This window comes from Ambystoma mexicanum, chromosome 5q (assembly GCF_040938575.1).
Source record: "Ambystoma mexicanum isolate Mex_15411 chromosome 5q, UKY_AmexF1_1, whole genome shotgun sequence".
NCBI lineage: Eukaryota > Metazoa > Chordata > Amphibia > Caudata > Ambystomatidae > Ambystoma > Ambystoma mexicanum.
In genome coordinates this window covers 923,504,190-923,529,821 of record NC_090933.1, presented here as the reverse complement: position 1 = coordinate 923,529,821, position 25,632 = coordinate 923,504,190, and the positions used below count along the sequence as shown (strand labels likewise).

Here is a 25,632-nt window from a genome sequence, read left to right as displayed (position 1 = left end):
CTGCTGGTGGGTATGCGTGGCATTGCTAGGGCGCACCAAGTAATGCCTCTCCTTTCCTTTGCAGGAGTGGATTATGGGGGGTGCTCGAGCTACGAGCCTGGATTCAGAGCAACTGGAGGGCCCCGGAGGTCGGGTAAGTATGCGCAGCGTTACTGGAGCGAGCGCACTAAGTAATGTCTCTCCTTTCTTTTGCAGGAGTTGGAGCGCTCGGGCTACGGACCTGGATTCCAGCATAGCAGGAAGAATCTCGGTGCTTCGGGAGTATGCGCAGCGTTCCAGTACAAGCGCTCCGCGTAATGTTCTTCTTTGTGCTTGCAGGCCCCGAAGTAGGAGTTACCTCGTGTCCGGGGAAAGCTGCTCCGAAGAAGAAGCACAGAGAATGATCCGGAGCAGGTAAGCAGAAGCAGGATGATCCAGAGCAGGTAAGCAGAAGCTGGGAGTAGGTAAGCAGAAGCAGGATGATCCGGAGCAGGTAAGCAGAAGCTGGGAATAGGTAAGCAGAAGCAGGATGATCCGGAGCAGGTAAGCAGAAGCTGGATCACGGTGAGTGTGTTGCTGATGCAGCTTACAGAAAGCAACACGAAGCACTGGAAGAATCTAGGGTGTGGCTTATATAGCCAGCCACACCCGAACACTAGAGAGCTCATGAATTTTCATACACTTCCTGTTTGGCAACAGGAAGTGGTAATCAGGAAGTAACTAAAGAATATCAGAAAGGGAACTAGAGGGAGTTATCGGCTATGGGCTCTTGTGTGTCTGAGTGTTTATGCCAGGCCTGCCAAGCCTCCACCCAGTTTGCCCTGACTACATGCCTGGTACTCATGACAATATTGAGAAAAGAAGAAATCTTGAGTCCATATAAAGAGGAAGATAGCAACATATACAGAAGTGGAAGAGAAGGGGTAAACCCTAATAAAGTGAAAGGAAAAAGAGTAAAAAGGAAAGAAGCAGAAAACGAATAAATACACTGTTGAGATCCTGAAGAATCCAGTATCTGAACTGTATGATCTGATAAATTGGTTGCCAGGAACTATCTGAGGATTTACCATCGAATTGAACAAGGTGGAGGACCACCTTCCAAGAAAAGGGAGGCATTCTCCTGTGCGTTAGTGGTTACAATAGTGGTTGTGTCAGTATAGACTAGTTGGACAGTGACTAAACTTGGTTTGGACTCTCACTGACGACTGGGAAGCACATTAGTTTGTTTTGTTAGGTAGGGGACACCCATAGTTTAGGGAAAGCTAGGAGTTTTCACCTTTCGTTGAAGAAATAACTAACCTCAGATGGAAAACCAGAGTCTGTGTTGTTCTTCTGACCCACCACAGCTCCTAGACAGTTCCTTGCACTAACTAAAATCTTCCTATGAATGGAAACATCAGCGGCAATTGGGGAAAACAAAAAGGGACATCCCAATTTTGGTTTGCTGAACAGACCAGAACTAGAGCAATTACACATCTGGTGAACAAGCTGCCAAAGGTGACCATTTATAACTCAATGATGGAAACCACACAGGCCCTACAACTTAAATGCGAAGATCTTCAAAATAGCGCTAGAAAAGAAAACCTCTGCATATGATTTTTGAAACAAGGTTTGGAAGGCGAGGACATTGTGGCTTGCATTCTGCAGCTTTTCAAGGAGGTGCTAAAAAAACTGAAGCCGAGACATCAAAATGGACAGTACACAGAGAAGAAAAACGCAGAGTCGACAAATAACAGCCCCAGTGTGATATTGTGGCTAAACATCATGACTATAAAATATATTGAATGAAGCTAAGAAAAGGAAACCTATCACCTTTTTAGACAGTAAGGGACAGATTTTTCAAGACATGGCACACAACACCTTATCCAGGAGACGAGCCATGAAGCCGATAGAGGATCTGCTGAAACTAGACATTCAATACAAATGTACATACCCCTTTGGCTTTGAGTTCAGGTTAAACTCTGGTCGCTTGTAGCCTTGGAATGGCTTACTTACTCTATCCAGGGAGACCACTTGCGATTTGTCTCGGACAGGTCCAATTTATTGTCCTACCTAAAAGCGGGGGCCCGCCGGGCTTGGTGTCCCAAGACTATGGAGCTCCTTGGCATAATTGCTCCGCAAGACGAATCAGACTTTTGAGGGAACGGTGTAGAGGAGCCAATATTCGGACCTGTGAAGTTGACCTATTTTGCATTAGCTACTGCGGGTTTCATACGCAAAGTTGTAATATGGGCGGCTCTTGGATGGGGGTTGGGTGGAAGGGGGTGTGGAGAGAGGGGAGGTAGGGTTGGGGGGCCTTGTTGCTTTTCTGTATTTTACTTTATAAAAAAAAAAACATAGGAAAATGCTTACAATATTTACACTGGAATCGGGCTTGAGACTTTTAAATGCAGGCCCAAAAGTGTGCACCTCCAACTGGAGATATAGGCCAAGAGAGTCACCATGATGAGCCCCTTTTGGAACGTTGGCTGTCTGACAAATCCAGAAAAGTCGTAAAAACAAAGAATACATCTGATTATAGCGGTGCAAGGGGGATATGGTGTATCCATGTGAATCCACGCGACAAAGAAATGATTAAAGGCATTGGCTTTTTTAGATCAACACACTGAAACCATGGGGGAACTGGACCAGATGTCAAAGTTAACTAGAACGTAATGAGAGAGGTTATAATATAAGGCTCTAGGTACCATATTCTTGATTTAGCTTCTGGTATTCCTGGGGAAATGTTTATTCGATTGGGCTTGACTCAGTTTTAATCAAGTGGGCTGCACCAGGTTGCAATCGAGGGAAAGGTGTTAAGCCCTTGGAATGGGCACATTCAGAATCTCCATGGTAGGCTGAGCTAGGAAGGTGGCCCCTTATATACCATATTACTAGTGGGAGAGAACTATATGAGGGACGGGCTAATGCAGACATGGAACACAATTTTAGGAATTCATTGCTATGTTGTTTTATTTCAAAAGTTTGTATAAAATGTTGGTTAATGAGGGATCTGTGCAGAACCTACGAAAATGGATGATATATTTGGTTAATTGAATGTTAGGGGTTTCAACACACCAAACAAGAAGCAATTATTTAGGGAGCTGAAAAACTTTGCTTACAAATAGTCGCATTGCAAGAAATGCACCCAAAGAAAAAAGTAAAAACTAGGCCGAGACTTGCAAGCACTCAGCAGGTATACCATTTTTAATATGTTCGATTACAAAAAAGACCTGACCGTTAGATATGCGATAATCCGAGCGTACCTTAATAGTAAAAGTTTGACAATGGCCTTCTATGCACCCAAGACAGACCAAGAACATTGTATAATGGATTTTCTTAAGAAGTTCAGAAACTTTGCTGAAGGTGAAATTATCATCCTGGGTGATTTGAAGCTAGTAATGGACTGTGCGCTAGACAAATCCTCCCAAAACGTATACTCAATAGGCATTGCCACTCACAAAGTAAAACAAATGGGGGTTGATCTGAAACTGATGGATGCATGGCACATTTTGCATCCTAGGGACAAGTCATACTTGCATTATTTAATGTGCATAACTCCTCTTCCATGATAGACTATATATTTATATCCTTGAATCCAATACAATACCCAAGTAACACATGCAGGACGATCTCAGGCTACAACATGGTCATAGCTTCCCTCAGAGAGCCAGGAAACACACCTAAGCAATCCACCTGGCGCCTACCTTCGGGAATCGCCTGGTGATTAGCCTGGGTAGAAGAACTCAAATATACTGAGGAACTATATGTCACTCAACTCCAAGAACAACTCATTGGGGATACCCTGGGTGGCCTTAAAATCAGTCTGGGTGCATAACAGCTCTGGCTATATCCATGGCTAGTATGCAGAGACTAACTGAAGACAAGCTTTTAGATATGGTGAAGAGGAAAGGTAAGGAACACCAAAACAACCTCACAAGGGTGGCATATAAACAGGCGGGAGTAGAGTACAGACAAAATAAAAACAGATAATCACACTTCTGGTTCAGAAAGCAGAAAGTACTCTTCTCTGTCTAAAACAAGGATCCTATGGCCATGGCAATCGGCTTGGGCAAATATTGGCTAACCTACTGAGAGTGAAAGCCTACATAATCCAGTGTACTAGACGGGAACAGTGAGGAAAAGGGGAACAAGACCATAAGAAAAGCACTTTTCATAAATGTTATGAGGACCTCTACAAAGCAAACGCAATCAACAGTACCTTACAAGCCTCAAGCAAACGCAATCAGTACCTTACAAACCTCATTTAGGCGATATATATCTCCTTGAATTATCAAGGAGAGTAGAGAACATCTAGATTGGACAATTGAACAACAGGAGGTACGGTGAGCAGTTAGCAATGAGGCGGACACATGTTTCCAAACAAAAGACATTTATTAAATAAAAAAGGAGGTTGGGGAAATGCCTTACTAGCCCTATTTTAAAGAGGAATTTCCTTATCTGGAAAGCAAAACTAAGGTTCTGTATGTGTCAGCAAGTCAGTAACATTCTTCTTATTGGGTATTGATTTTTGTAATCTTTTGGAGTTGCCCACATTATCAATTTCATACCATTCAAACAATCTGCGTTTGTTCGATTGTTGGAAAGCCCTAGGCACCCCCTTCTGCGTTGGGTAGACTAAGTGGGCTGTTCCTGCGTTTCCGATGCTCTTTGCACCGTTGTAGGATGGATCCTTATGATTTCCATTGAGATGTGTGCAGCAATCTCCCAGCTGCTTACGCGGCTCTGTGGCGACTCGCCGGCTTCCCTTTTCATTTCGGAATGAACAGTGCTGCTTCAGCAAGTGGTCTGACCTCTAGGAGCTCCAGCGCGACTCCTCATCTCCATGACCCTCTTGGCTTGCACGTGCCGTCCCTCCCTCTGCTCCAGCGGCCTTCTCTGTGTTGAAGAGTCCTGACCAGAGGCTTAACGTCCTCTCCTGCACAGCTCACCTCCATAGTGTGTTTTCCATCTTTAAATGTCCCTGCGCACCGAAGGTATTGCCAAACAACTAGTCTGCATGTGATACTTTTGAGTTACTGTTCATTTGCACAAACTCCTTACTCCTCGTCCCAGTACCTGAGTGATTATGGGAGTTGGAGTCCATGGTTGACATTAGATTCTCAATTCTAATCTGGTTTTCCATCGGGTTTTCACATAAAGCTATATCAGAAAAACAGGTGTTGTGCATGTGTTAACTCTTAAGTGTTTTTTTCTTGGGGTTCTCACCTAAAGGTACATTAAAGGAGTGTTGGTGAGGAGCAAACACTTGGAACCTTTCTGCTGAGTCCGTCTACCAGCTCTACCTACCTACTGCTTCCTGTTCCTGTCACTCCATAAATACCACTACTAGGACGCGGAGTGTCCGCGGAGTGTTGGCTGAGTGTTGGTGAGGAGCAAACACTTGGAACCTTTCTGCTAAGTCTGTCTACCAGCTCTACCTACTGCTTCCTGTTCCTGTCACTCCATAAATATCACTACTAGGACGCGGAGTGTCCGCGGAGTGTTGGCTGAGTGTTAGCTGAGGGGGCTGAGCTATGGAAATGCCCCCCGCTGACAATAGCAAGCCTGCTCTCAGAACTAGAAGTTGCACAAAATCTATCCCAGTGGGACGTGAGAACAGCCTGCCACAGCCTGAACAAGGAACCGTGTCCTCGGAGCTGAGCCCAATTAAAATCACAAGCGAGAAAGATGTGGATTCTGAGGCTCCGCTTCATTCAACAGGCACTATGGAATATCTGGATTCTACCCGCGGTATACGCATAGTCACCGTTCAAACACACGAGCACGAACAACATGGCCTGCGAGACTTTCAGGGTGAGTCTTTATCCAATTCACAACTCACTTTGGCCCCCCCCCCGTGTACACTGCTGCGACCTACCTGATTGATTGCACCCAGCTGTGTGCTCCCTCTGTGGGCGGGCTGATCCTTGCGCAGGGCTTTTGTGGGGCCTCATCTGGGGTTGCGTGTGGGAACGGGGGGTGGACGGGGGAGAGGGCGAGTGCTCTGCCTGTGCTGGCCGCAGGATCGGAGCCTTTTTCCACAGAGAAATCTGAATTGTCCATTGTAAATGGTGCCAAACAAAAAAAACACATAATGAAAGCCTGATGGGTGAGCAAAGAGCTCCCCTGCTGGAAAGAGAAAGAGTGCCAACAATACGGCCAAAAGAAAATAAAAATCCTGTCCAAATGGAATCTCTTACACAAGAAAACGACAGTGTGCTAAAAAATAAAACACCTGCTTTTCCATATAACATATAAAAAAGCACAACTATCTGCAAATGTGAGATCCTTAATCAATGAAAAAAAGTCAACGTCAGCCCTCATACCTATTCAAAGATCCAAATTAAGCCATGCAAAAACACGAATAAATCAACCTGTGGAGTTAAAATCAATAAGATGGCACTTTCAGCCTACAGATGACCTGACGAAAAATAAAGGACCAGTCAGCACAGTGCAAAAAATAGTCACCTTGGTTCAAGCTGACTCAAACACATGGAGAGAAGTAACAGACAATGAACTACTCCAAGCATCAGGGCGACACGACTCCATACAAAATAACTCCACCGCAGGAATATTAGAAGACCTTAATGGCTCTGATGGTCGAACAAGCAGTGGGCTGACGTGTGTGGAAAAAGTAAACAAACTGAACGCTGAGCATTTGCAGAGAAGCGAGAAGGACATACCCGTGCAAAACAACAAGGAAAACTTGCACTCGAATAAACGGCTAGAAACAGAAAAGGGCTATGGACTGTCAGAAAAACATTCATACACATCCACCCCGGATGGGCGTTGAGACAAACTATCGATTGCTGAAGTAGACCCCAACCACTCCACTGCCCAAATGTTTCAACAAAAAAAATGTAAAACAACCACAAGCAACATGAGAGAGAATGATTGCCAGGAACTTGTTGATGAAAATAGGGATAAGTGCCTAGCTACACTGACAAGGCAAAGGCGATTTACATCCTAAGTTAGTGAGCCAAAATCAATCTGACATAAGTAAAATTCATACCCCTACACAATCATCGCGAAACGACGAATCTGAAGAACAAGTCCTGAGTACAAACTGGACGAAAGAAAAAAATAAAGCCAACTGCACTTGTAAAGAGGCTAAAGAACACTAGTGTCCCAAAAGCCACCCGCAAGATCCAACAAAAGATCCTAGCCTAGCCTGGCCAGACCAATGTACTAAATTGCAATTGGCAGTTGGCTCAATGCTGACAGTAACATTGGCCCCGTTTCTCAAACTGTATGAAGGTCTACACGAAAACTATAGGGACCAGTCCACCCTGTTGGCTCTCATGCAGTCGAAACTGATATATATATATATATATAGAGTCATACGTTGATGATATAAAGGAAAGAAGAGCCAAAGAAAATGAGACAGAAAATGTAATCTTCAAAACTCTGATTGGCCTAATGGAAGATGCCCGTGAAGACAAGAGAGCTTTCCTAAATAGCTTCAGAGATATAGTTAAGCTATTAACACCAGACCCAAACAAAGAGCCAACACTAACAAATGATATCATAGGAATACATGCTGAGCGATTGGCCCCGGAACGCTCCACTCCCGTGACAGGAGCCTCAGTGGATCTGACTAACTCAGGCCCCGTAAGAAACGACCTGTATGTACCATGTCCAGCCCCAGAGTTGCAAAACCTGACTCTGTTACCGTTGAATCTACAGCCGACAAAAGACAAAGAACAGTCTCCCTTAAACAAAGCGGAGACAGTTCCTTTAAAATCTGGGCTAAGTGCCATCGGGGGTGATCAGTCAGGTCCAACCAAAACAACAAAAGAGGTCTTTGCAGTATTTGAGCAAACAAAATCAAATGGCGAAGAGAAAGGTAAAGAGCTCGGAGAAGAAAAAAAACCATAGCTCAACAAACCAAAAAATCTAAGAACCAGCCAATGGGGAAACTATCTTGTAATAGCGGAGCCAGGAACTTCATCAGGAACATAAAAAAAAACAAAAGAACAAACCAATGAAACAGAACCATTGCAGTATGTAAAGTTGATATATAAAGAAAATCAAGGACTCAAACGATAAAACAAACACAAGACAATTTTTTGTCAACCAGTCAAAAGTAATAAATACAACATGCTCACAAGAAAGAGACCAATAGGCACTCCTAAATCTCTCAACTTACGAAGAGGAGAGCATCATAGAACTAGAGAGCGAAGACAAGCTGGAAGAGACTTGGAGCATGATTGGAAACAGAGACTACCCGAAGACCCCCACCCCTGAATCGCCCATCTTCAAAACCCTACAAAAAAAGAGAGAACTCTGGTTATACAAACAAAAACAAGAAACTAAACAAAGACAAATAATGGATGAAATGGTCGACCATTCCAAAAAAGTCCAGATTAGAAATAGCCACTCATCCAATGACAACCAAGGAAAAACTGAAAAAGCCAAAAAGTGGATCTCCAAAACCCATGAAAAAGCAGAAAAAGACCCAAAATTATCACTTGGGCGTATTTGGAACGCCAAAGATTGTTTGATCTTAAACAGGGCAAATTTAATGAGGCTTCTACACTCGGTACCTCCTTTACGAGTGATAGAGCCAAAAGACATCAAAATAGTGGCCTTCCCGTATGAAAAACAAAGACTTCATACACATACATCTGGCATCCAAGACAATTTTGAGCCTGATCAAATCTGCAACGGAAGACTTAAGAATCCTAGGTTTTGATCTCAATATTTTGCAAGAGGATGACCAAAGTAGCAAAACCCATCGGAACATCAATAACTCGGACAAAAGTTGTCTACAGAGAGAGACGGAGAATGACCCAGATTTGGAGACGCATATTAAACCTATCAGATTTTCACCAACGATTCTGAGAGGTCCAAAAGCCCTACGCATTATTGTCAAAGGCTCCCCTGAGGAATCCCAGATAAACAACTCTGCAAGTACACATAAAATAATCACAAAAATTGATAATAAAACTTCTTGGGAATGGCTATCTACAAATCTGGCAGAGCAAAGTTCCAATTAGACCGTCAGCCGACCGGATTGTATAAGTACTCAAATTGCCTCCTGGAATTCTAGAGGATTTAAACACCTGTTTAAAAACATAAACCACAAATTTTTGTCAGCTGATATTATATGCATACAAGAATATATTGGCTACAGAGTACCCCCTTCATTGATGGGCGCACATGTCTCTTAAACAAAGCTCAAAAGGGAGCCATGGGCAGACCCTCTGCCGGATTGTTAACCATCATAAAAAACACGACAAAGAAAACAATCATACGCTGCCTTGCGCCGTCTCCCTTAATACAAATCGTAATAATGAAAGATGAACAAGAACATACAGCAACAGATGTAAAAACAACATATATCCTCTTTAACCTGTCTTGGAACAGCAAGGCAAAAGAAGGTGATTCATTTCTAAAGACAGTGATGAAGAATATTGATGAACTTAGAGCAGAATTTTTTCCATCGAGCATAATTATTTGTGGCGATTTAAATATCGACTGCATACAAGCATGCAAAACAGGGAACGATGCACAACAAAAGACGAAAAATGCTCGATCAAATCAATGGCTGAAAGCAATCAAAATAAGAGATCTTAAAATGGTAAATGGTAATGTTAAAAGCGACTTAACAGGAGAAGTGACATGGTCCTCGTACAATGCCAGCGCTACACAGGACTACTTCTTTGTCGACTCAGGAACTTTCTCTCAAATAATCTCTTTGGATATCTTGAATACCGACAAAAGTGATCATAAACAACTTATCACATCATTTGAGCACCCGAGGCAATCATTGAGAAATCAAAAAATTAAACCTAGTGAACAATGGACCTACAGAGTCAGCACCAATAATAGTCTAAATAGACTCCGCCTAACAGACAGAGAATTACCTCGCCTAAACAAAGAAATTCAAAAATGGATAGGACAAAACAACATAGATGTGGAATATGAAGAGTGTCTGAGCTTATATAGAACGGCTGGCACAAAAGATGGAAATCGCCAAGTAAAAAGACCCCACAAATACAATCAACAACTGGTGGAAAAAAAGAAACAACTTCAAAAAAATCTGCAGCTTCTAAGGAAAAACAATAAAACAAAAGAAAATAAATTGGAAGACAAACTAGTAAGAACAAAATATCGCAATTGGGTTAAGGCTCATAGAGCCCAACTTTATCAGCAAGATGGAGAAAACATGATTCAGGCCCTGAAAACAAGAACCCAAAACTCTTCTGGACATTAATTAATGAACAGGCAAAGCAGACAGGTCATGAAAAACTAAATCCAATTCAAGAACATCAATGGGTGCAACATTTTGAGAGAATATATGATCTGAAAAAAGAAAACGAGAGAATTTAAAGAACCTCTAGCTAAAAGCTGATGGAAGATTCTCTTTAGCAAAAGTGAAATATTATCAATTATCAAGAAGGCAAAGGGATCGCGTGCTCCTGGACCGGATGGACTATCAAATTTCACGCTCAAGTTAGATCCGGAAATGTGGGCAGATTTATGTTATGCCTTATTCAATAGAATCAACCTCACGCGACAAATACCCATGTCATGGAAAACCGCCATTGTAATCCCGATCTTTAAAAAGGGAGACCGTACCAAGCCGGGAAACTACCGCCCGATTTCCCTTTTAGATGTCCTGGGAAAAGTTTATGCGGGCATACTCCTAAAAAGATTAAAAGAGTGGATTGCAACGAGCGGTAACTTTGACAGACAGACAGACGGGTTTCGTAGAACCGATTGTGGTTACTGCTTAATATCCTTAAAATTAAAGCATCAAAAGATAACCAACCTATCTACCTGGCTTTTATCGACATGGCGTCAGCCTTTGATAGAGTCGATAGAGAAATTCTTTGGAAAAAACTCAAGGCAAAGGGCTGTCCGTCTGACTTATTGGAGTCAATTATAGCCCTTCATTCAAACACCAAGCTTAAAATACGGCTAGACCTAAAAGGTAATCTTAGCAGATCCATAAAAACAAGTTATACAGTATTGGCCTCAATACTGTATAACTTTTTTATACATGATATTGGGAGCTGTTTGAACCCGGAGAGATCATATGCCCCTCACATTGATGGATCTGCCATAACCCACCTACTGTACGCTGACGACCTAGTGTTGTTGGACCTAACACAGATAGGGCTACAAAGAAAACTAGACGCCCTACAAGCATATGTAGCAAACAGCAATCAAGAGATAAATGCAACAAAATCAGAAATCCTAATCTTCAAGAGATCGAAGACAAAAAAAAGCAAAGGATTTAAATGGAGGTTGAACAACACAACAATCAAAGTGTCCAGCAACTTGAAATATCTAGGTGTCATGATCAGTGGAGACGGTTGTGACAATCCATGGAAACTGAACCTGGAGCTAAAAATGGATCAACTTATTGCCCAAGCATTGATAATAAAGAAAAAGTTCAGAAAATTCTCGATACAATGTCCAATTGACTTTTACAACCAAAAAGTGATACCAACTATCACCTATGGGGGAGAGTGTTGTTTGAGAATGCCATGGGAAACCTGGGATTGCTTGGAATCCAGATTCTGGAAAAGAACGCTACGGCTCCCAAATTGTGTCCCTAGCGGAGTAATAAGACACGAATTGGGACTCTATTCGCTACATGTTCAAATAGCATGGAAACTGTTGTCAACCTACAGAAAAGCAGATTCTAGCGATTGTCCAGCCCAATATAGGGTGCTAAAGCAACAAACTTTGTATAAGAACTCTGGGCTGCTAAGTATTTGTAGAAACAAGTGCCAAGAGATAATGGAGAATACCGACATCCGAATGGAAATGTTGCAAAACAATCAAAAAAAAGTAAAAGAAGCTCTTTTGGCTTTAGACTGGCCCCAAACAGAAGCTATACGTACAAAAGCAAAATCTCACACTCTTTCAGACAAATTATTCAACCTCCCAAAAATTCTCCCAAACTACCTAAAAAAAAGTGAAAATCCAAACCACAGGGACTGTTTATTGCGCTTCAGATTGAACATTCTTAGAACTCGTCAGATTCTGAAGAAATATGGCATAGCAGAAAACAATATGTGTCGTCTTTGTAACGAAGAAGAGGAATCTTTACAACACTTGACGATGTTTTGTAAACAACTCAAACCTGAAAGAGAAAGAACTTTGCTACCAAATTTGCCAACAACATGCAGGCTGGACTCCGATGCATAGTGGGAGGCCATGTACATAGTTCTTAACAAAAAAACGGTCAGAGGACTAGGCTCGTTTTTAATTGCAACTCAGGAAAAATTTGCCAGACAAGACAGCCACGAAGCTCTGTGAACTAGTTCAAATTGTACCTGGATACCTTAGCCAAACATAGGACATTTACCATCGTGGAACGAAGTAGGAGAATCGATGTGTAGTAAAATGTTTGGCTTGATGACGAGAAAGACAATGGAAATCAAAAGCAAAAATTGTATTAATTTGCGATAAATGCTTAAATAAATTAAAAAAAAAATAGAAAAAGATGGGATGTATGTGTTGTCTCTTAAATGGTTTTTTTCTATGTGTGAGTGTTTAAGTAAAAGTTGGAATTCTGGGCAAAGAAGTTTAGGGAAGAGTTTTCTTCACTTCCTCTACAAAGGGGAACCGTTAACTGACAATAGGCCTCCAAGGTCTCTGATGCCAGCTGGCCTTCATGGGGAAAGGGGAAATACTGCACCTTCTCCAATGGAGTCAAAACGTATTCCTGGTAGTTGTCTTCTACCATGTGATTCTCCCTCATATATCCACCCCCACGGTCAGGGTCAGGATCAGGTAGCAGCTGCCTTCCCCATGCCACATGGGAGAAGGTCACCATCGGGGAATTCGTGATGACTCCACTGGATTCACAATACTCACAGCTATCAAATCACAGAAAGACGACAAATCCCTAAGACTGGATTGCCTGACTGTTCAATATGATAAATCATCGAGTCAAATCCTGGCTGGACCCATGGTAGGATTATTTAATTCAATTAGAGAGGGAGGAGAACTTCCCTTCTATGAAAGCTGCCCATATTACGCCAATTTTGAAGACGGACAAAGATACTACACTATGCACAACAGGCCAACAGTCATACTTAACCTTGAAATTAAAATGTTCACTAAAATTATGCCCAACAGGCTGGGCAGATATACATCTTCTCTGGTTGGCCCTAACCGGATATGTGATAGAGCAGCGCTCTTGAAATTTAACTTTGGCTCAAAGATGTTAAACATGATAATTGCCAACTATAGAAGGTCGCCCTCTCGGCTCTTGATCAATCAGGACCTTATCGAACCAATTAATCTATTAAGGAGGTAAGAGGTAGGGTTGCCCACTGTCTCCTATTGTATTCACAATGGGAATATAAACTCTTGCAGCATGAACAAGCAGTAAAAGGGGAATTTCAGGCATTCTGTTTGAAAAACTATTTTTTTTAAAATCTGTCTCTTTGCAGATGATCTATTAGCTCTTACCAACCCTCAGACTTCTCATGGGGTAGGATAGAGAACTTCAACAATTTGGTAAGGTCTGAAGTTTTAAAACAAATATATCCAAATCGGACATTCTCAACATAAGTATCCTACCTGCTGAAAAAGCCATGTTATAATCCCGCTTCCCCTATTCTTCGGCTCCAAAAGGAATAAAATGCCTGGGAATCACAGTAACTGCTAATCTAGGACATCTTCACAAGGCAAACTACCCAGATTTAATAGCTACTATTGAAAACAAACTGTTAAGATGGAACTCTTGTCACCTCATAGTTTGGAATGATGGCATTAATAAAATGAACATCCTACCTAGAATGCTATGCCTTTTTCAATCGTTCCCAATTCCAGCACTAGCAAGACGATCAAAGATAGGGAAAACATATTCATTAAATTCATTTGGGCTGTAGAGAGCACCAGGGGTCAGCAAACCTACTTAGTTTCCATCCAGAGAAAGTGGTAGGGGCTTGCATTCCCAAAACTATTACACTACTATTGGGTAGAACAGATTAGACCTGTAATGGAATGGGTGCAGATGCACTCTTTAAAATGGCTCTTTATGGAACAAGCAATTGCCGGTAGACATTTGTGAGCACAACCCTCGATCCCGAAACACTAAGAGTCCCTGGTCTATACTCTAACCCAAACACAAAGGGGACCTTGGAAGCCTAGGGCTGTGTAATCAGACTTAGAGGTAGCATATCCTTTCCACCCCTTATAAACACTGGCGGGTCAGAAGAAGGACTCAGACTCTTGGAGGACATTTTCAAAGACATGTTTATTAAATAATAAGGATTAGGCCCAACTTTCCCTATAGCTATGGGGTGTTCCCTACCTACCAGCTGCCCCCAACATCCTTGCCTGTGGAGTTCTGCAGGGTTCAGTCATTTCTCCTTTGTTTAATGTCTATGTCCTTTCATTGGCCCAACTTCTTGATGCTTACGGCTGTCATTTTCACGCATATGCTGACGATACACAGTCGATTCTTTGCATTGATCATGACTGACCTAGCGTTGACCCGTCTGAGCAAGGGTCTCTCTGCATCAGCAATTGGGTGAATACAAATTGGCTGAAGCTTTACTCAGAGAAGACAAAGTATGATTTTAGGGAAGCCCCCACTGTGTCTTCTATGTGGACCAAAGATTTCTGGCATGATTCTTGGGGCCCCCTGCCGACCCCAGAGTCCATAGTCCTGAACATGTGAGTCAAAATTCCTTCAGCGCTTTCAATGGTTCCAGAGGTCAGTGCCAGATATAGCGCTGGTCACTTTAAACTCAGAACTCTGAGAAAGATCATGCCATTCATTCCTGAGAGTCTGGGAAGCCAGGTGGTCTCTGCTACTATATCTGGTACTCTGGACTATCGCAATGCCTTGTTTCTGTCTCAGCGCAAATTTCTTACTCAACATCCAACATAGGCAGGTCTTGCAAAACTCTGCTGCCCGCCTGGCTGTGGATCTGCCTAAATTTGCTCACACCTCTCAGGTGCTGCGTGACCTCCACTGGCTCCCTGTGGAAGCTTGAGTACAATTTAAATCTCTCTGTATGGTCCATAGGGCTTTTTATGGTTCTGGAGCATGCATTTGCAGGAGAGGTTTACCAAGTATGCCCCATTCCGTAATCTTCAGTCAGCAAATCTTCTGCTTCTCTATGTTCCTCTGGTATTAATTTGTAGTACTATGGGTGGTCGGGCCTTCTCTGTGGCAGTTGCAGTTCTTTTGAACTCCCTTCCTCCCCCTGAGGGCTATTTCCAATAATTTGTCTTTCAGAAAAAGACTTAAGACTTTAAAGTATACAAGGGGCCCTGATGTCTTTTTGCATTGGGGGGGTGGGGAGGGGCTATCGGTAGACAGTTTACTTTCAGTGCCAAGATACCTTTGGGACATTGTTGCACTTTATCAAATATACTTAACTTATCAAACTAAGGTGCTTGTCAGTCGTCTGCGAATGTCCCAAAGAATATGTCCACAGTCCAAACTAACCCTAAACTGACCCTACCACTATTCTAACAACTAAAGACAGGAGAAGGACTCCCTTGCCCTGGTGCTCTGCTTCTCACAAATCTTTTCTTAATAGGTGATTTTTAAATATTTGTTTGTGACTTCTTTAATCAGTTCGTATAACTCTTTCAAGATCTCCTTATACTTTTGTTCCTTCTCAGCAATTTGTTTCTTTTGACCTTGGACGAATACCTTTATCTGTATTAATGATTTTGAAGTAACTTTGGTTCTGTTCTTTACCTCTACAAAAAGGTTTTGCTTTCTCCTTTTCCCAGGTTAGTGTGAATATGCAGATCCAACGCTCACAAGGGGGGGTGTGGGGGACGCACATACAAGCTAAAAAATTAATGCAGTAACGTCAAAGGTAATGTGTAGAGTGACGTCACGACGCACATATATCACATCTACATTACAGCTAGTGCGGCAAACAGGGAGTAGGGCGCTGCTCAGGGAAGTACATGAGCGAAAACAAAGAACTTCTATGTGTCCTTAACTAGAAGTAACCAGAGATTGGTGAGCATGGATGCCGCGATGAAAAAGTACACGTGCAGCAACATTAATATTTTTATATATTTCTTTGTTTATTTTCATCTTTTAGGGGAACGCTTAAGCACGCCTTTGGTATATGTGTGCACAGGTCTTTTTATCGGTTTTTATTTTATTAGTATAGGTGGAGCAGAGTTGTTTATATATTGTGTGTTTTAAAACATGATGGCAAACACAGTTAGACTATCACATTGAGGAAGATAGAAGTAAGGTTAGGACTAATCTAGAAGTTTAATAATTTTAAGGGTTAGATATATTAATGAACAACAGTTTGGCCATAGTTTAGTAGGCCCAAGGCACACCAGAAAGAAGCCATTATTAGTTGTTTGAAAGGCCACAGCTCACAGTAGAGTTGAGGTTTTGCTGCAGGAACTCTAGATCAGCTCTCACCAAGGGTGAGAGTCCGAGAAGCTCACAATATCTAATTGTTGCAAAAGAAAAGGTTTTGCATGGGAAGAGAACTGCAGCCAGATGCCAGGTACAGTCCCACACGATAATTTGAAGGATGCTGTGCTGGGTATCGAGGGCCAGTGAGCACAGTAGCAAAAGGAAATTAAATAGGAGAAATTCAGTTTCACCAAAGGTGTCCTGCACAGTTTTTTCTCCCTAAAGCTGGCACAACGCAAGAGAGGAGACGGGAAGCGAACAGGTGCAGGGGGGCGAGGGAATAGGGGAACCAATCACGGGGATGGGATATGGTGTTTCACGGGCTGTAACAATACCCCTGACCTTGTTGCTGTTCCCTTATAACTCCATTGGATAGATTCAGTGGGATGCTGTTGCTCGCGCTGTCTCTAACAAGGTCCAATACTCATAGAGAGATTTCATCAACTTAACCCATGGCACAACAGAGTTTCTGCAGGTCAGCACATAATAATGTAATTGAGGGGAGGGGCGCTCGAGGGTCATGACAACATGAAGCAGTGTTGATGGTGGTGTTCTAGGAAATGTTTTTATCCAAACAGAACATGTAATGTATAAGATTGTATAAGGGTCCTGCGACGACCTACCAATTATGTGTTGGCACATCCCAAACTTGTAACGATTGACAAATTACGCCAATATGCAATTTTCTTACATAAATACAGTAGCCATTCTAGGCAGAGTCGAGAAAGTATTACAGTTCACGTCCCTGTAGCGGTTTGTACTCCCAGTCGTCTGTTCAATAAAGCTGGGTTCTTTCTTGCACAGTTTACAATTCTCTTGGATTACTTTTATATCGCCCCGGTGGACGCCTGGTCTACAGTAGGGATATCCAGCCTCTACAACTCTCCCACTTGGGCTTCTCTTCTCTGCTTAAGTCATAGCATTTGTGCTCCTTATGGGCTCTGTCTTTAGACATATATAAATACTCTGCCTTTCTCCCCAGGCTTTCGTCTTAGTTTTTCCTCTCAATCTTTATTGCATCCGACTTTCTCTCATTGCCATTGTTCCAGTTTCTCACTTTCGAGGATATGCTCACTTTCATTTGACTGGGACAAGTATGAGCCATCCCATTACGATTCCCCATCGGCCTCCCGGGTCCCCCGTTCACCCAGTTACCTTAGATTCATTGGGACAGCCACTGGGGCCTCGGTTCACTCTGGGTTTGCGGTTTCCTTCACTTCCTTCATGTCCCGCATTCCATATTCTCCTTCTGTATGGATTAGTAACTCTGTGGGTATCCGGAGCGTATGCGGCTTTGGCTGCATAGTGGTTTCTGCTCTGTTTTCTGGTCATGCAACCACCATCAGCTTCTTGCTCTTCCCTTCTCCAAGGATGCTGTGAGACTAGTCCAGTGCCCTGCCTTCGGTATGCGAGCAGTTTCCAAACTTGCAGGCTTTGCCAGTTGCAGAATCTCCACCCCTCTCAGGTGTTACATCGCTGTGGCGCTTCCATAGCAGACCTTTGTGCCTCTCTCTCTCTCGCCGCTTGTTGCAGCGTCTCGCTGTGCGTTCAGAGCTCTGCTTTCGGTACCAGAGCAGTTTCCAAACTCACAGGTTCTGCCGGTTGCAAAGTATCCTCCCCTCTCAGGTTGTACGTGGTGGGGTGCTTCCCTGGCTGATGCTCGGGGCACTCTCTCTTGGCTTGTTGTGGCATCTCTCTCCACTCCAGCCTCCTCATGAGGGGGTACTCTGCCTTGGGAAGAAGGGACAAATTCCCTCGATTCGTCACAATACTCATCACACACAATGCTGACTTTCCCCTGAGCATGAGAGATCCCAGGATTAACTAAATGGGTCATGGACGGTGTTGGTAAAGCTGGTGACCCGTTTTAAAACAGAGATGTGTTCCTTGAAGAAATGCAAGGTGGATTTGGGATTGAGTGAGGAGAATATATTGAGTTACTTACAAGTGTGCCATTAGGTTCTAAACCACAAATTTAGGGAACCAATGCCGCCTACAACCTGGTGGAGCACCTTTCACCTATTCACAAGTACTAAGGGCCTTAAAGTCAAACTCTATGAGATAATAAATAAGATGGCTGCACTAGAATGCTGCTCATACTGCAGGGGATATGAGAAGGATTTAGGGAGAAGCATTGAATGAAGTGAATAGGAAGGAATACACAAAAACATTTGTGCATACCCTTAGACGAACCCCAGGCGAAAAAAACAGGATGGTATCAAGCACCAGCAAGACTCCACTTAGTTAAGCCACGTATCTTGGATCAATGATAGAGAAACTGTTTAAAGAGGGGCACCCTGCTACAAATACTCGGGGGTTGTCAAATTATACAAAACGTTTGGCAAGAACTCAGATCTAACATTAAAGAGATGAACATACAAATCTGTGGGACCCAGTTTACTTCATACTTAGTGCACATTGGAACAACATGGTCCTGGGCACAACGGTAAAGGAAAACGTATTACATATCTACTACTTGAAGTAAAATTAGACATTTTAGAAAGATGGAAGCAAAGGTCCCGACCATCAATTGAACTCTGGATAAATAAAATGAGTCATAGCACCTTTTAGCTATGGAAAAACCCTCTGCTGATATCAGAGACACCAGCTGAGCTTTATGCTTGTATGGGCCCCCCCTTTATGTAATACATGAGAAAAGATTCTCATAGCCTTTCTTGCCCGGTGTGATTGAGAGCTATGAACCTTATTGATATGCCAAGAACCATGTAGACATGAACGCTATGTACTATCAATTAGTTTGCAATGTGGTTTTGGGGGACAGACAAAGGGTGGGAGGGAATGGAGTTCACGATGGAGGAATTTGTTCAAAATATTTTACGTTACTTTCGGCATCTAAAACACCCAAAAATTGATTGGGGAAAAAAAAGTTGAAGCCCTAAGGGGATGGGGAGAATGCAAGGCAGTGTGACAGGACTTCCTCACTCCACAATTCAGGACTAAGCTGGACCCGAAAAAGATTCTCAAGTCCACATGACTCATGTCTGAGAATTTACATAAGAGAAGAGACACAGCCCAATGGACTGTACCATCAGACTGGGAAAGGACTCAAGAAACTGGTTCAGAACCCTATCTGCGCAATCATGCATCTCAGAACTGGCTGATGCAACCAGTAGAAAGGAGCTTATAACTATTTTGGCTTCCCAGTGCAGGGTGACTTCATCATGGGGCTCACAGTCCTAAACTGCATGGAAGAAACAGACTGGCAAAAGGATCGACCGACATGTTTCAAATCCTTGTCCGTATGCATTTTGTGGGAGCACCCATGCCGACAAGCTCTCGTAGAAACCTTTCCAGCCCTCTCCAGTATTAATACTCACATGGGACACTTCACCCCAGCAGGGGCAAAGTATCACTGAAGAAGGGATACAATTGTGAGAAAACAAGCTTAGGAAAGAACGTCCAGTTTCACCAAAGGGAAGGACAGGAATGGTTTTGCATGGAGGTAAAGGGCACAGATGTGTCAACCCATGTGGTCATCCATTTGAATAGTGCTCCTCTAAAATGTTTTTGATTGGCAAATATAGTTAGCCTAAGCTGTCATGTAGCAAGGACATCCTAGGATTATGAAATCCGGGAGAGATTGTTTGTACAAAAAATGTTTCATTACTCTGGTCACAAGGGAAAATGGGTGTGTTTGTTAAAAGTGTTCAGCATACTTTGCAACATGCTACAAACCAGAAATGTGCCATGTGGATAGATTCCATTATGTAGACAATGTAAAAAGTGTCAAACGTACATTTTTCCAAATTGTTTTGTTTACGTGGCTTTGTTTTAAGTGGTCTGCAATGCTTAACCCTGCCATATGGCTCTTCGCACTGTAGTTCTACCTAAACGTCAGCAGTTCATTGTTCCTAAATTTTCCACATGATCAGCATTCCAGATGACATTAGCGGCATTCACTTTTGAAGTTATGCGGATGACACAAAACTGTGCTTTTGTAGTAATGCGGGTGACAGTAAATAGTGCATTTCTCTTCAATAGTGTCCGCAATGACGCTGTCCGTCACATTGTGGCAAATCTCTCATGGTAATTACAGAAACTTCATTTCCCATGAAGGTTGATGAGTGTATGCCATCTCAACAGTACAAAGCTTACACACCTCAGCCCTACACTTGCGGCACTCATGTTGAGGTCGCTGCTGCCTCGGCTGTAGATCAGGACACCAATAATGTTGCTGCGCAATCTCAAATCTCCAATTCAAAGTAGATGAAATCGATCATATGGGATTCATGCTTTTCACATGGTCAGCTTTATGTGGCTTGCTCCAGAGTGAGTAACAAAGACAATTTGTTCACACTAGCTCCTACAAGAAAGACTAGCAATATGGTCCACAAAGAAGCATTGGTTTAGGGATAATAGTATACCAATTATGGCAGTAGGAAAAGGGGGCCGGCTGGTACCAATGAAGCTCCCCATACAATACAATTCTCATACACAGTAGTAGACAGAGGGCCTGCCGGGACAAATCAAACTCGCCATAAGGAATGACACGTGGTCACCTCCACGCATGTTCATTCGAGTAACGCCAACAACCATGCAACATCAACTACATTTGTTCATTCAATAAACTTCAAAACTAGGACTGAAGTACGAATTACTGTGAGAAGCACAGGTACACCTGCTAGTCATTATACATATATATTAGGGTAAAACAACCATAACTATAGCACTGTCATCTGACAGTAGCCAAGGCCCGAAAAGCCACCTGAAGTAGCAATTTGGCCTGGCAACCAAGTAGGTGTGCAGGCTATTGACCTCCCTCACTCTCTGCCCCAGGACAGACAGCAAGCCAAAGTGTTAAACTATGGGATAAAGTGCTAACATTAACCTACCTTGTGTAATAGGTCACAGCTTCGCAAAAGTCTCCACTTCGAAAAGCTTCATTTCCTTTTTCTTTTTCATGGTTCGCAATATAATGCTTTTCAATTTCAGAGGAACCTAAAAAATATTTTAAAGTATACTTTTTATTTGCAAATGGTTACTAAATAAGTTGAAAATACAATGCATCCGTAAAAGTACAATTTTAAAAGTATGCAACCATAATCTTTAAGCACTCTAATTATTTAAGTATACACTCAGAAGAAAAAATGAGTTACAGTTAGGAATCCTGCAGAGTCCTCACAAAGACCCTACCTAAAGTCTCCTCACAGGTGGCCAGGGGAAGGCAGCTGCTACCTGACCTTGGGTGGTGGTATAAGCCAGGAGGATAAACTGGGAGGAGAAGGGCACCAAGGGAAAAGGAGTACTCAGTTGGGAGAGACACAGTATTTGTCTTCCTCAGAGGACGAAATATCAGTGATGCCAGAATATGTAATGGCTTGTTGACGGAGGGAGGTTATCTTTGCCACAGCGAATTGTCTTGATGGTGGTGAAAACTATCGTAATCAATCATTTGGACCCCACCTCACAAAGTCACCCACATTTATGATGGTGAAAGCTCCTGTGAAAAACAGGGGAATGTTAAATGTGAACCTCAAAACATTACCATCTCAGATTCTGAAAGTTCTTCTAAAACTCCATTAGAAGATGTAATCAAGTATAGAAATGAAGTTGGTACATTGGGAAACAACATTTGGAGTAGAATAGGTAATTTGAACATTAGGAACTTCACGTACCTTAATGGCAAAAGTACTGGGATGCAGAGGCAATATGCTGCAGGTTGCAGTCTAATAGTGCTAGTGACCTACACCTGAGGGAGCCTGGGAAGTATAAAAGACCATAGAGAGAAGTAGTGGGAGGTGGAGTGCCTTAATTCCACGTTGCAGTAGAAGTTGAAGGAAGCAGAGACACCTGAGCTGCCGTGATTTGCAGATCGGATCCAGATTCTGAGAGGGTCTCTACTTTCAAAGACCTTGTATGCAACGGTTGCACAGTGGAAAGCTTTGTGTGTGAAATTCTCCCCACCCCCTGACCATCCGAGGACTGTATATGCAGAGGTTCTGCTGCGGAAAGCGTTAAGTTGAAAGACTTTCCCCATTGTGACGTGGACTCCAGTGGCAGGTGAGCACCGGAAAGTCCCTGGAGAGAGGACTTCTACTTCACCGACCTGCGTGGGCCATGGGCAGAAGAAATAGGTTTTTTCCAGATGGAGCACAGCAGAGAAAGCAGAAGACCCGGCACCAGCAGAGCCAGCAGACATGTATGCAGTACCCAGTAAGTTCACAAGCATTGTGTGACCCCAGAACGCTCTGTGAATGTTCGCTGACCAAATCTAATACTTTGGAATACTGAACTGGTGAAGAACTTGAAGTGGTTGAATAATAATGCTTTTGAATACCGAACGGATACAAAGAAGCTAAAGTGGCAGAATACGAACTTTGGGAACAGACAAGAAAGCTAGCATTATATTTGTAAAAGTCTGAGTTATTGACAAAGCCAAAAGATGGCAATATCAAAGCAAGTTTACAAGAACCAACATTACCAAAGCCAAGAGAGGGCAATTAATAAAAAAGTTGATTGTAGACGCTATTGCCAGAGTGAGCAAGAAGCTATAGTTTGAACTGGCCGAAACACGCATTGTCTAAGCCCAAGAAGAGCAAGTGTGAGAAAAAGCCATTATCAGAACTTGGTTAATATAAGAGTGGGAAAACAAAAGTGGCAGGAGAGTTGCCTTCCTGATACAAAGTTTTCAGGAAGAGAGGAGCAAAACCTGCATTGCATGTGGAATCACAAGTGTGGAACAAACAGCACCAATGTGTTTCATGTCTTCCCAGAAGAAGTAGTCAAAACTGATGTTGTGGAAAAGACTTAGCTAAGTTGTTTGAAGTAAACTTTACCACAGAAGTACTTGTAGTAGTGCTAGAAGTTTTCAATGGTCCTGGCAGGTGAGTATACCAGGGCAGGGACTTTGCAGCGATAGACCTGGCAGGTGAGTGAACAAGGTAGAAGTCATGGAAGTACTGTGTTGTCGTTTAAGCCTGTGAAGTGGCAAAACCACAAAAGTATTTTTTGAACTGTTACGGAACAATCCGGACAAAAGCATTTGTTGATACAGACCAACTGTGAAAGCATTATTTTCAAAGAAGAATTTGTGTTGAACTCTCTGCTTCAAGTGGAGGGATGCAGACTTGAAGAATATTTTGAACTGTTGGTCAAAGTCTGAATGAGAGACTGTTTGGAGCAAGAAGAACTTTATTATCAGAACTTTGTTGCAATACAAAACTTTACTATTTTGAACTGTTGATTCAAAACCATGTTTGAATCTGGGGAAGGCAACCTCACCCAAGTTACAAGGAGAAACAGTTATATTTGGATTGCCATTTATTACCTTGTCAAGTTTGTTGTACATATAAGTGTGAAGAGTCAGAAATGATTCCCCTAGAAACCTGGTCTGGGACCCTCCTCATATGGCCAGGGAGAGGCAGATGCTTCCTGATCCAGACCCCCAGGTGTGGTGTACTGCAGGAGGAACACAGGGGGAGGAGGACAGACCAGGAAGATTGGCTAACCCCCCTCTTTAACCTTCCCCATAATCCAACACTCATGATGGCCGTTTACCAAATAGCAGAAGTTGAAAAACCTAACTTTATCGAAAGAAACTACAAGCCCCAGAATCCTAGGGGGGCAGACAAGGAAGAAGGTGAAAGGGGCATGCATATGTAGTAGTCAGGCACTTAAGCTTAGTAGGTATTGCATTAATCAGGCAATTAAAGGGGAAGTGGGCTCAAAAATGTTATTGTCCCAATGGTTTGGGCATGTATTTTTAAGCATACTGTAATCGGTCTTAAATATGCATCTTACCTTAGTTTTCCTCACTTTTGCACATGCAAAAACAATGGGTTGGGCGCTGCCATCTTGTGCTAATCATTTCTGTTGAGGCATCGCACTAACGTCAAGTGTGCTCGCAGCAAGCATACAAATCGCCCGCCCCTGATGCTGACATCACTAAACACATACGCCCCTTTTCACAACGCCAATGCACGTCTCGTCTCAACGTTCCCTTTGCCCAAGCTATTGACGTGTCTCCATGGAAATGCCAGGATGCCTCTTTCCTCAACAAGTATAAACAGACCTCTTCTCATCAGACAACATTGTAGTTGCTTTTTCAATTGTTTCACTGTATTGTGTTCCGATCACCCGGGGCTTGTTTCTGCTCTGTTCAGATATCTTCCTAGTGTAAAGCCCCTGCAAACTGATACTTACACTAGCAGAACTGATTTCAATCGTTACTTGCGTTTTATTAAAAAATGTGTCGCATAATGGCAACAATACAGCCCTACCAGTACGAGTCCGAGTATTCCCAGGAGGAAGTAATTGAAAGAGAAAAATGCAGAAAAGATGGGGAATCGAACAATAGTTGGGAAGATGAATTACTGGGGCATGAGCCTTAACCTAGTCGCATGGAAGACGTTTCCCACCTGGTGTACCTGCAATCGTTGCAAGGTCATGCCAACAGAGGTGGAGAACTGCTGCTACCAAGAACACTCTGGATCCTTGGCCTAAATATCAGAAGAAGACACCGCCAATATGCGTTACTGAGCTGCATGATTTCAGGGCAGCCTGCCTCACAAGGTCCGTGTTGAGGATTATGATGGTGCTTATGCATGAACTTCACGCAACAGTTCACCCTCGCAATCCAAGTAACGAGTAAGTATACTCTAGATGTGATGTCATTTCGACCACTTGAGACGACTACCATTTCACGTTTGTCTCCTACATTGTCGTAACTTTGATTGATCAACGATGAATGAATTCAGTCTGTAAATTGAAAATATTTCTCTCGCTTTTTGGAAATCAGAGTATTAATCGCTTGCGTGCCTTTCACTTTCAACTAAAAAACAATATTTCTCTGTGACCCAAAACCGTTATGGATTGAAGGGGTGTTCACTTTTGTAATGTTTTGAGACTTCAAAGCCCAAGTTCATTTTTCCATGAAGTTACTTTTGTAAGGGCAACTATGACATAGAATATAGGATGCATTTTCAAATCAGGCTAGTGCACTTATCAGGTTCATTCAATTCCAGTATGTATGTTTTCCCTTCCACAGGTGGTACAGGCTGGTGGCCTATAGTTCGTTTACATTGTGGCTTTATGGGATGATTGGAATCTGCGTTCGACGAGTAATACCAGCCTGTGTCGTTGGAGCCATTCGCGCCAAATTCCCCAGTGACAGCGGACAGTACAGGGGATTTTCACACACTGTGCTGCAACCTCAAGTGCACAATTTGTAGTTGGTTTGTGCCATCAACATCACCAAATTAAATAAAATACAAATGAGCATATACAAATAGTTACTTCAATTTTTCAGTGAATCAAGGACATGCTCAATC

At 42.7% G+C, this 25,632-nt stretch overlaps 1 protein-coding gene across 1 annotated transcript in view; it reads right to left on the bottom strand.

The window, feature by feature from the left end:
- The window catches only part of SPAG1 (sperm associated antigen 1), a 1,725,603-nt gene that overhangs the window by 878,527 nt on the left and 821,444 nt on the right, over window positions 1-25,632 (bottom strand). The window contains exon 7 of the mRNA XM_069621435.1: window positions 21,196-21,301. Within this exon, the coding sequence (XP_069477536.1) occupies window positions 21,196-21,301 (106 nt within the window). The remainder of the gene's footprint in view (window positions 1-21,195; window positions 21,302-25,632) is intronic.